At 33.6% G+C, this 12,397-nt stretch overlaps 1 protein-coding gene across 2 annotated transcripts in view; it reads right to left on the reverse strand.

The window, feature by feature from the left end:
• Positions 1-443: 443 nt before the first annotated feature.
• The window catches only part of TMTC3 (transmembrane O-mannosyltransferase targeting cadherins 3), a 29,106-nt gene continuing 17,152 nt past the window's right edge, over positions 444-12,397 (reverse strand). For both annotated transcript variants that reach the window (XM_054631173.2, XM_054631176.2), the window contains 8 exons: positions 12,056-12,308; positions 9,124-9,272; positions 7,192-7,312; positions 6,417-6,528; positions 5,587-5,690; positions 4,233-4,402; positions 3,218-3,444; positions 444-1,726 (listed from right to left, as the gene is read on the reverse strand). In XM_054631173.2, coding sequence (XP_054487148.2) covers positions 915-1,726; positions 3,218-3,444; positions 4,233-4,402; positions 5,587-5,690; positions 6,417-6,528; positions 7,192-7,312; positions 9,124-9,272; positions 12,056-12,308 — 1,948 coding nt within the window. In that variant the 3' untranslated portion in view covers positions 444-914. The remainder of the gene's footprint in view (positions 1,727-3,217; positions 3,445-4,232; positions 4,403-5,586; positions 5,691-6,416; positions 6,529-7,191; positions 7,313-9,123; positions 9,273-12,055; positions 12,309-12,397) is intronic.

A 12,397-nucleotide genomic window follows, 5' to 3' on the forward strand; every position in this document is an offset into this window, starting at 1 on the left:
GACAGAAATAGTAAAACCAGATTACTATACAAGGAAGAATTTACTACACCAAGGTGTCAATCCACAGCCATTGATACAAAGTCAACAAAATGGACTACTGCATAGCATACTGGTTACTGTACCAAAGTGCATTTATCAGCATTCAATGAACTGGGGAAGAAACCACCCTTCATAATATAGTTTTTAAAAACAATCAGATGATTGACAGTTGAAGAAACCCCACACATTTCCTTTAAAATAAAAAAGCAGAGTCTAAAGATCTTAAGAGCACCGTAAGACTTCTTACCAGGCAAACTATTAGCATCGTAAATAAAGAACATCTAAAAGTTAATAATATCATTCCATATTTAGAATGCAACTGAAAATTTTAGTGTGTTGTTGCATCCTCCTGTACTACATCCAGTGGCATTTTGATGAATTTGTTAAGTTCTGGAAACAAATAATGCAAAGAAAAACTGTTTTTCTTGTACAGCACAGGTCTAGAAAAATTTCAGCTGATGTTTAAACTGAAATGTAGATAATGAGAATACAAACAGATTTGTTGGGGGAAAGGAGGAGTGTCTGGCTTATCCCAATAATTCACCATTGAATTCTTCCACTGAATCACTGAAAGTAGCATTACTTAATATCCTTGACTACCAACGACTTTTATGAGTGCTATTTTCTCATTATTAAGGATTCTGCATGAAGATTTTTCTCAACCCTTTATCCTTTAATTCCCACCCATCCCTCCATCATATTTAAAAGTTGTGGTTTTCTCACATAGAGCATTGTAATGCCTTTTGCTGCTTGATAAGTGATATGCAGTCAACATTATTTCTATTTTCAAAGCACTGAGAACACTTTCCAGTTGGCTCACAAATTAATAATTAAAAATAGTATTCTCCCCTTATTCTTTTGTGACATGGTAAAGACTATTCACCATTTAATATACGCTCAATTTCTTCTAGTCTTTTCAATGCAGCAACTCTCTTTTTCTCAATGTCTTTGATTTCTTTTGTAGATTTTTTGGGAGTCTCTTTGTCCACACTGCTTTTCTCTGTTGGTTTCTTTTTTTTTGAGTGCTCTTTATTATCAACTGTTGATTGGGTGGTTGTCTTCTCATTTTTTGCTTCTTTCAAATTCTGAAATGAGTTTTTTTTTGCTTCTGTAGCTGCAGTCCCATCTGATGGAAGTGATGACTGTTCCATAGCACCAAGTGATGCAATTTTACTTCTAACTATGTTTAGATGACGCTGAATATACTCTTCATGAGGTGCCAGTGCTAGTGTTTCAACCAGACATTTTTCTGCCTTTATTAAATCCTTTTCCTCAAAATAAACCACACAAAGATTATGTTTTCCTTGTACATTTTTGGGATCCAATTCCAAAATTTTTTCAAAACACATTTTTGCTCCAACAATATCCTTCTTTTGGTTCATAAGGATATCACCTTTCAAAATCAGACCTTTGGTATGATCAGGGTAGTATCTCAGTAGGTCTTCCAAGACAGGCAAAGCCATCAATTCTTTTCCTGTCTGAGAATAAAGCAGGGCCAAATTGAACAAAGCACTTCGGAAGTTGGGTTGTAACCTTATAGCTTTCTTCATCCACGCCTCTGCTTCCATGTCTTTTTTATCATCCATTGCCAGCATACCCAAATTGAAGTATCCATTTGAATCCTGTGGTTCTTCTTTCACATAATGTAGCAGTCTTTGCTTAGCTTCAGGTCTAAGTCGAGCATCACCTAAGTGACAGAAAATGCATTTAATTCTCAAGATATTTCCTGAAACATTTATTCTGAAGGATTTTTAGACTGTAAAATGCAGTCCTTATACAAATTAAAATGCAACTGTAGAAGTGAAAGGGTTTAAAAGCTATTTTTCATCATAGCTGTGTAACAGCAAAAACAAATGTTATCTACCTTCTTTATAGAATGAAACTATATACAGTTGACTTCTAGCCAAATTCAGCATCATTACTCTATTAGCTGTTGAATGATATTTATGTTTGGTATAACAGATATAAAAGGCGTCTCTACAAGCTTAAGAGAAATTATTTTCATGCACAGTTGAGCAAATGGAATGCAGAACAGACATCAGTTCTGACAAACCAGCTCTTACAGAGGCAAACTTTGAGTGGAAGATCTCATTTTATAAGATAGATTGAAAGAGTTTAGAGAGCACATAGAGGGACTTCTAATGTAGCCAGGCTAAGATATCTTCTAACACCAAAACAATAAAATCTGTAACCCCTATACTTTAATTTGCATCGAAGTTTAAGAAAGATTTAGTAAAACAATTTTATCTGACAATACCAGGATTAGCTAGACATGCCTGTGGTCTGTGCTATTTTACTGAATAGTACAGTGAACGTATTTTAGTAACAAATTCCAGACAAAGACTTACTGAAGGATAGGGGAGCTGCTTTAATCTGCCCTCTTTCACCTCCTGAAACAATATTGCACCTTCTAGTATGAAAAAGTGAATGCTAAATAGTTAGTACTTCTGCTTGTTTGAAGCTGCTTGTACTTCCACAGAAAAGGAACAAGACATGTCTTGAACTACCTAATTTACAATGTGATAAGGGATGGAAAATTACTAAGTGTCTTCAGCTTCAATCAACTCTGTTTTATCTTTCTTAGGGGCAGTTTACCATTTTAACAAAAGGGAAAGCAGCTCACCTGCCAAATACTCTCTGCAACAGCCTTAATTCACTAAGGACTCACCCTTATCCACAGAGCTATACAGATGAAAAAACAAACTCATGAAAGTCCAACTGAATTCATCCTAATTAGCAGTATTACAGAAAAACCTATGAAAACATTCCTATTTGTAGAGCAGGATTTAAGCCCAGAGATGTAAGCTAGATTTTTGAGTCAATAATTAAATCAATCACTATAAATGCAAACCAGGTATTAAATGTACTTTACTAACTACTATCTTTAAAGTTGATATAGGTATTCTTTTGAAGATGTTTGAGTAACACTATTCTTTATATGTGTAAGATATATTGTAAAATATATTGCTTGTATTAAAGATGCTGATCAGCTAAGGTGTATGTACACTTTGCACAAATTCCATATACTAAAAAATAACAAAGTTATAATAAATAGCTTCTTTTTTGATGATGCTGTGTACTTCTCCTTTCCAAAAACAAAAGAGTTAATAAAAAACTAAACAGTGTGGATCCTATAAATGCAAACATGCAATAAGCACAGAAGGGACAATTAACATACCAGATTCCTGCATTAGCAGCGCTGAGTTGAATAATGCCAGTTTATGTGTTGGGTTGAGTTCTAGAGCTCGGTTGAAATTCTTCAGGGCTTCTGTTGGATCTTTCAGTTCAATGTAAACAATTGCCAAGTTGTACCACAGGTCTGCATTGGTTCTGTCTAGTTCTAGAGCTCTAAGGTAAGCTTCCTTAGCTTTCAGAGGTTTGTTCATTTTTAGAAGTAATTCTCCCCTGTTGAAGAACGATACTTTTCTTGTTATCCATATAAGAATTGACAGGTTTTTTTTTAAAGTTTGTCTTCCTACAGACAGTAGGCATCAGATAACAGTGTTTTTTTATTTAGTTTTAAGCACAAAACAATACAAGACCTTATTTTACATTCTATTCCTAAAGCTTTCAGTTCTCAAAAACCTGTATACAACAAATGCATAAGCAGGACAAGAACAAAAAGGGTGATCAAAAAGGAACTGATCAAGGGTGCCTGATTTGGCTCTGTAATTACACTGCAAAGCTATAGTTCAGGCATTCTTGAACATCCCAGTGGGAATCAAAACGAACAAAACAGTGGACAGAAGCCTCAATACCCACATCCACATAACTATTAACTAAAATGCAATAATGTCAACTAAATAGTTACGACTTGCATTTTCTGGACCATCTTTAACAAGAAAGTATAAAGAAAGCTCCACGATTCACACTAACCAAAAGCTTTTTAGTTCAAAACTAAACTATGAGGTTAGAAATTAGAGTTAGAGATTCATAAAGAAATCTAATGGAAGTGTCTTTCTATATAATGTTTGAATACAGAATCTACATGGAAATATGCCATTTGAAGGAGGAATTTAAAAGAACAGACTTGTAATGAATAATTGATTATCATCCCAAATCTTCATCTTCTCACTTAGAAATGAAACAATTTCAGAAGCTAATTGAACTGTACAAACTGAATAGTGTTCATAGTACTACAAATACAAACAAGTTTACTCAAGAATATGTATCTCTAAAATTAGAAAATATACCTGCTGATGTAAGCCTGCTTGAAATCCGGCCTCATACTAATTGCTTGTCGATACAACTGATCCGCTTCTTCGAGGCGAGATTCGTTTGCTCGAATTAAGTTTGCAAGATTGATATAAACATTTAAATGGTTAGGAGCTACTCTTGCTGCATACTTTTTCCCTGGAATAATCTGTCAAAGACAATACATTACCAAACACAGATGAGGAGAAATATTAAAGATGATCAGTATAGAACTCCTTTTCACTCTGCCACATTTGTTTTAGGGTACTACTGGACAGTATTGTGTAGGCTCTTGATAATGACAAAGAACAGTAATTCTTTCCCAGAAAAATCATATCAAAAATAAATAGAATATTATCTATGTTTTCATAGAAATAAAGAATAAAAAATTTGTACAATATTTAAGTTCTGCTGCTACTTAATTTGGTTCATGTAGATAGCCATTTGAAACCAAACAGACCTTGAAAAACTTTCCCCAGTCAGATGAAGATGTTTCCTAAAGCATAAACTGAGATTCTGTCAGACATTTTAATTCCTTTTTATGACCCTTCAGCCTAAGAAAAGTGTAAGTAAGATTTTACAGCCAATGATTTGCCAGCTGATAGAGAAAATGAAAAGTAGTGAGGAGAGATGAAAATCCTATGACATTGCAACTGCTGTACTGTTTATACGTTATCCATTTAGAATCTTCCCACTGTTTCACAGAAACAGTATTTCACAGACTTCTAAATGCCATGCTTCTATTCAACGGGCTGCTCATTTTTGTTGCCAGTTTCATTTTCACCACAGCTTTTATTACCTTCACACATTCTTCAAAATACTATTATCTTTTACTCTAAACAGCCTGAACAAGTAAAATTTCCTCGGTATAAATATAATTTAACAAATAGAAAAGGTAACAAAACACATGTTTATAATAACATATTCAGGCCAAATTTTTTTGTTGCTGCTGTGGCTACCTTCTCCAACCTTCAATGCTGTATTTAAGCCTTCTCTGAAGGGCTCAAAAACTCAGTCATCATCAATGTATTAGCTGTGAGTGAAAATAAACCAATTGTTACTAGAAACTGTAGGTTTTGGCTGCTGCTTTTTTTTATAACCAAAATTTCAGAAAAAAAAACCCCAAAACACAACACAGTATTATAAAAAGTAAATTAAAACATTTATAGCAGAGTTCCAAGTTAGCATTTTTTAACAGCCATGAGTATACAGCCTATTTTTTCATAGATAGCTTTTAAAAGAACACTGATAAACTTTAAAGTAGACAGCCACACAAAGCAAGAGGAAAAAAACCAAAAATTGTATCAGAAATAGAGGTACTGTGCTGCAGTGGTAGATGAAGTCCCTAATTACCTGTGGCATCAATGATTTCGCAATCATATATGATTCTTCAGCTTCTTTTGTTTTGTTTAGGTTCTTGTAAGTTCTTCCTACATTCATGTGGGCACCAATATCATCTTAATAAAGAAAAGAATGAAATTTAAAATATTTCCATGCACTTAGTATCATGAAATTAAACACTTCTGTGTACAGAGTAGTGTGAAATACAGATGTTTCTGATGAAACATCTCCATCACTAAAAGAAGAAAGCAATTCTATCAGTTTTCATCTTAATTATGAAGCTACTAATTTTACCAGGAACTGGTTAATGAAGGATTGTAAAATTAAAACTGTAAAAAGTTTAAGGTCCTATCATACTTCCCTGTATCTAATTTCTTGCTATAATAGAGGCATATAAATTGAAGGTTATTTATTAATCTTCTAAAAGGAAAGATTGTCCAGTAATACCTAGAACTTCTTTTGTAACAATATGTAAAATGGATTAAATGTGCATTTTATTATTTTCTAGATTTTTCATTTTCTTACACACTTCCTTAGTTTTGAGTAAAAAAAATAAAGCCATATTTATACTCCATTAGGAAATCACAGTTCAAGTTAATTCATAAAGAATGTCATACAAGAAATAGTTTTGAAAGTATTTGCAGCTTTTTATAGACAGAAATCTCTTCTGGAGGACTTTTTTACTTTATTTTTAAAACCCTGAGATCAATTAACTTATTATATGACTTTGTTTGACTTTGAAGTTCAGCTGAAGCACAACAGTCTATTGAGAAGCTGTTAGTGTAAGCTAAAGTATACTGAAATACCAGGAGTGAAGAGATGGCAATTAGTTAAAGCTTTACCTGGTTGCACTTGTGTGGCCTGTATGAAAAACTGCAGAGCTCTTTCAAAATTTTTTTCATTTTCTAATGCATGCCCCACATTGTTCCATAGTTTTGCATTGTTCTTATTCACCTAAACCCAGAAAAAGATACCAAAGCATAAGGTATTAAGTTAAAATTACTTAACAATTGAGTTTCTCTTAACAATATCTTAAGACATAAAAATGTATTGCAAATGACAGATTTCATCAAGCCTCTATATGCAAAGAATAACAGAACACTACATACAAGAATGATTACATTGATCTTGTTGTGCAACATCAATTTGTTTTAGTTATTTGCTCTTAGAAATACCAATCATCTTAAAATTAATTTTAACTGTTATGGGATATTTTGCAAATTGCCTTATCATGCCGTATGAACTTAGAAGAAATAATTCTATGTCTCAAACTTTTTGAACTGAAACATATCCGGCTTTCATCCAGACAAGAGAATGAATTAAAAATTATCATCTATTTTCTGCATGAATTTCTATGTGTGCATCACACTTCCTTTAAAGCATTCCCAAAAGCAACTAATTAGATGTCAATACTCTCAATATAGAAATTAATGTGCTGAAGGAGATATAGAATATCAATATAGAAATTGATAACATAGAAATTAATCAATATATCAATATAGAAATTAATGTGCTGAAACAGGCATAATTTTTGTCAATTTTTATCATGTTCCACTGCAGTTTCTTAAGAACAGCAACAAGAACTTCCCATTAGCCTTTCCAAACAGAATACAGTACCTTTAAAGCAGACATAAACAAAGTGTACTCCGACTCCCAGTCCCAGTTTCTGTGCAGTGTTTTTAAGGCATGAGTGAACAGCACCGCAGCCAAACAAACCCAAGAAATTTTTCTTAGTACACTATTAAATAAAACAAAGACTTGTTGTAAGCACATCAGCAATTCTAATTTTTATTAGAATAAGTATATCATATGCTAAAAGGCAAACAAAGGACCACATTTGTGATCAGCACGCTCCAGAGTTTGAAAGGAAATATGTTCAATCTATAATTAATTTTGTTTACCTGCTTTTGTTGTTATGCTCATGCAAGTCCCTTAATAAGAACAAGTCCAATTCACACAACACAATAGAATTTTTATAGAATGTTCACAAAAATTTTACTTCTCTTAAAACTTATCTGTAATTTAGGACAATACATATGATGCCAAAAAGTGAGGTTCTCCAAAACACTATTTTTAACAAAATGTTAAAAAATGAAAAAAGCAACTAAAAAATCCTCTCATACTTTTGTTTCACATCAGACAATTCCACACATATTCTTTACTTCACACATTGCAAATCTTTCCCACACTGCAGAACACACCTTAATGGAGAGGTCTGTGGAGACTACCCAGTCTTCCATAAGCAAATGTAATCCTAGTGCTACTGGAATATCTAAGTAGGAGAAAGGTTTAGTGTTTTTCTAGCAATTTTATTTATAAAGCTGCAAACTGGGGCAAAGGTCACTCTCTGTGACAAGCTTGTCAGGAATAACCTTCATTTTGTGCAGTTTATTTTTCTGGAGTTGAAATATGACAGATCTAAAACATACACTTTAACATGCTGATCATTTTGTTTCTGGATTCTAATTTCTTCCCACAATTATGAATACTATTTATTTAAAAAAAAATCTCATTCTGGAGTGGACATGCAGGTGTTCACCCTTAACCACTATTTCCCACATTTGACTTATGAACAGTTGTTCACTCTGCTACCTATTTCACAAGAGTTTACTAAAAACTGCAAGTTTTTTCCCCATCCACTTCTAAGATAAACAAAATGCATGTTTTGTCTACCATGTTTGGTTTTAAAAATACTAAAAAAGGGAAACTGTAAAATTAAGAGAGTAATTCTAAAATACTACCAAAGTGATCAGTAAGAACTGTCATATACAGTAATCTGTAAACCCATCAGGCTTATAGGAATTCTTCTTTCCACATATTTCTAAAGCAAGGAACCTTTTCTTTCTCATTTTAGAGAACTGATTTCCAATATTTTTGTAGTAAATGACACTAGCTGCCTAATTTTTCTCCCCAGCCATCCTCTCCTGGTTCCTTTCTTTCTTTCACATCACTTCTATTTTTACTGCCTTGTAGTGGGATTTGTGAGAAATCCACACTCCCACAATATATCACTAATTTCTCATTATCCAGTGCTGTCAGCTTCAGCAGCACCAGTTAGTGTAAATTTTACTGCAAGGCCTCATCTCTAACAATAGCAGACAACATAGACTGCAAATTTCTGCCTTTCCATTTATCTGAACTGGCATTAGGATACCACTGGGCAAAGGGTAAAGCATCAGTGGGAGGTATGTCCAAGTCAAGGCAAAAGATATCAGAAAACACAAAAGTGTGTACAAAACATGATTTTAGAGCACAATTTTTAAGGAGAAATTGTTAACCAAAGAATTGTTTTGTTTAAAAAATACTGAATGGCTCTGATATCCATTCCTAGCATGACATTTCCGAAAATTTAATTTTTTACTGATTAAATGTTCAGCAACTTTAGTTGGCTGACTCACATGCACTGTATAAACTTCAGTCAGTAATCAACTTTGAATAAAGTTAAACCAGTTTTGATTTACACTCATCAATTATTTTCATAGAAGACAACCATATTTATGGCTATGCAAACTTTCCCATTAGGGCTTTTATCAGTATGAATTTATTTACCTTTTATTTGATAATTTCTTCCATCCATGTGCTACTAAAATGCAGAATCCCATGCTAGGAACATATAACACTCGCTCTGCTACTACAAATCCAACAGGAAAAAACAGGTTTGACGCAGGAATGAATGGTAGCACTATTAAGCAGAGAGCCTAGAAAGGAAATACAAACAACATTAGTAATCAAGATATTGGCAGTGACAAGCTGTACCCAAGAAACAAGTTAAAAATTACAAAAATAATCCCATAAAACCAGACATAAATAGTAGATATTCGGTCTTTTTTAATATTCAGATCTGTTTCACATTGAATATAGCAAGTAGGAACCTGCAAATTATTCTATTCCTTACTTAAGGGCTTGGAAGTATATTTGCTTTACTATACTGCAAAAAGGACAAATAAACAGATTAATTAAATTCAAAACAATTTTAGTAAGATTTCCAGATACAGAAATAAGACAGCGTAAAACCTTGGACATTATCTGACAATTAAAAATTTATATCAGCTTATTTGAGGCATAAAGCAGCTATTTTTACAGTACAATAGAGTCTGTTGTGTGTTTCTGTAAGAAATGTGAATAACAAAGCCAGAATCAATCACTGAATAAACAGCAGTTTTTGGACAGAGTGCAAAGAGTACCCCAATGTATCTGAAATAACAATGAATTTAAGAACTGCACGATTGTAGTTCTTAGGTTGGGGACTCACTTCTTATCAAAAATTGTGTTTATTAAGAGACAAAGAAATCCATCTGTTGCAAAGAAAGTGGACATGACCAGTTGCTTTAAGTCCTGAATGACTGTTAAGTAGCAGATTTCCAAACTCTGGTTCCAGAAAAGACATGAATAATGATTTCAAAATATCTTGCCTTCAAGTTACCAAAAAAAAAACCCCATAAAAACAAACCTACAGAAATGGAATTTTTCTTTGAAGAAAGAGGAATTTTCTAGAAACTTTCAGTACAACTGGCTGCCTAGAGTTAAGCATGACATTAACTGCTTCTTCCATGCTAAAACAGTTAAATAATCCAGTTTGAAAATCAACCCAGGATTACATATATAAAAATGCAACACTGATTTAAAACTTTAAGATTTTATCTCGTATTTCAAGGATATTTCAAGAATATGCACATGGATCATTAACACAGCCCAGCTGCTGATCCACAGCATTTCATTAAGCTCCATGAAAACAAAAACACAACAGAGCCTTGCAACATACAGAATGCATTGATTACTTGGGGGATATTAATGGCTTACTGAAAGGGAGTAATAGGCTTTGGCCTATCATATAGTTTCATTTTGTAGCACATAACCATTAATATTTAATATAAAATATTGCATTCCCATTTCCTATGAAATTTGCTCCCAGGCACTTCAATGCTGAAGAAAATCAGCATAATATTGAAATTTATATACACAGCATAGGTATAGATTAAAGGAAAACAACTTGCATTAAACCAGGACTATACTGTGTCAGGTGACATTGAGGCTTGCATGCCAGAGTGAATGACCTCAAAAAATCCTTCCTATAAAACCCACTTGAAATAATAAAAACACGTATAAAAATACCACCCTCAAACAAAACCTAGCTGACTTACACCAATGTATGCTAAAACACCCATTAACCCTTTCCTCTTGTGAACTTCACCAGGTAGGGAATAAACAGAAATGCAGGGAAATAAACAGCCTTAATATTCAGGAGCTGTCCTATAAAAAAAGTGAACCACACCTGACACACATTTTTCCTGCCAACAGTGCAGTGGAGAAAAACTTATGCCTCAGCTTATATAAGGAGGAAAATGCAACTACTCTGCATATCTGAAGTGCTGGGCACTTATTTCCTAAGCATGTCACCTTGCACATTTACTATATAAATAATTTCTTCTCTTCATACACAGTTTCCAAATTCAAGACAAGAAATTTCATCAGCAATACTAGATACCATTTTCACTGGTCTTCTAGGGAAATATATTGCCTTGCTCCAGTGACAAGACAAGAAGAAAACATATGAGTCAGAACTATAATGCTAGGTCTTTTAGAAGTGCATCAAAATTTGCCAGCTGCTTAGCAAAGAACTACTTAAATCTTAGGTTATGCATAAATATTTCCACCCATCTGAAACTTTGTTTGCTGATTAACATACTAAAAAATGCATTATTTCTGAAGCAGACTAAGATAAATGCATGCAATTTATTTGTATGCATAACTTCATCACTGAACTAATAAAAAAGTATGGTATCAGGTTATCATTCACCTTGCAAAAATTTGCAATGGAATCAAGAATTGATGACTGTTTTTTTTTTCAAAAATACCAGCTCCTTTGATCCCTCCCATTTCTTTCAAAATATTCTTTTCTGTTAATCCATCTCAGTTTTAAGATTATATATAATACTGAACAGACACAGAACTGATCTTACAGCTTGACAAAATTAGTTTTTCATAATATGAAAACAACTTATAGAAGAAAAACAAAACAACAATAACAAAAGAGGAAACTTATTCCTAAATGCAAAAATATGTCCTTTCTTTTACACCTATGAGAAAGAAAATCAAATCTTTTGCTAAATACATATCATGACTACTGACATTTAAACAAAGTAGACAGCTTGCAGGATGAAAATGCATTCTGGTCCTTGAAACATTTAAATTCTATTGAAAGCCACCATGTGCCAGTTGAGCTCTGAATATCTGAGAAAGGCTGCAATACAGTTTACAAATACATAACAAGGGGCATATTTATTCTCATCTCTAACAGAATCACACACTTAACTGCAATTTAGCAGTTTTGTCACCAGACAATTTTCCTCTTATGTGTTCATTCTAGCCTAAAAGGCTAGATACACATAGTATCTCTGGGTCACAGCAGATTACACATGTGATGATAGAACCTGAGCCACTTGCTCTTAACAAAAGGACAAAACCAGGGCATCATTCATACCATCAGTACTGTCTTGGAGGAATCTCCGGGGTATCGGAGACTGAAGACCATTAAAGATCCCAGAAAGCAAAAGAAGGTAAGGGTGGCAATATTTCTAACATCTAACAAAGACTCCACAAGAGGAATAGTTCCCATTGTCCAGTCACAGCATAATTCTGAGGGATTGAGAAGAAGCCAAGCATTTACAGGGAGGAGGTAGTTGAAAGTCAGCTGTCTTGCTGGGGATGGACTAACAGCGGCTGGGTTATCAAACCTAAAGCAAAAGAAAGGAGAAAAAGGAGCTTTTAATGAAGAAAGATATGATGTTGATTCACTTTGTGGCAAACTTTAGAGTCATAGCTA

This window comes from Agelaius phoeniceus, chromosome 5 (assembly GCF_051311805.1).
Source record: "Agelaius phoeniceus isolate bAgePho1 chromosome 5, bAgePho1.hap1, whole genome shotgun sequence".
Taxonomy (NCBI): domain Eukaryota; kingdom Metazoa; phylum Chordata; class Aves; order Passeriformes; family Icteridae; genus Agelaius; species Agelaius phoeniceus.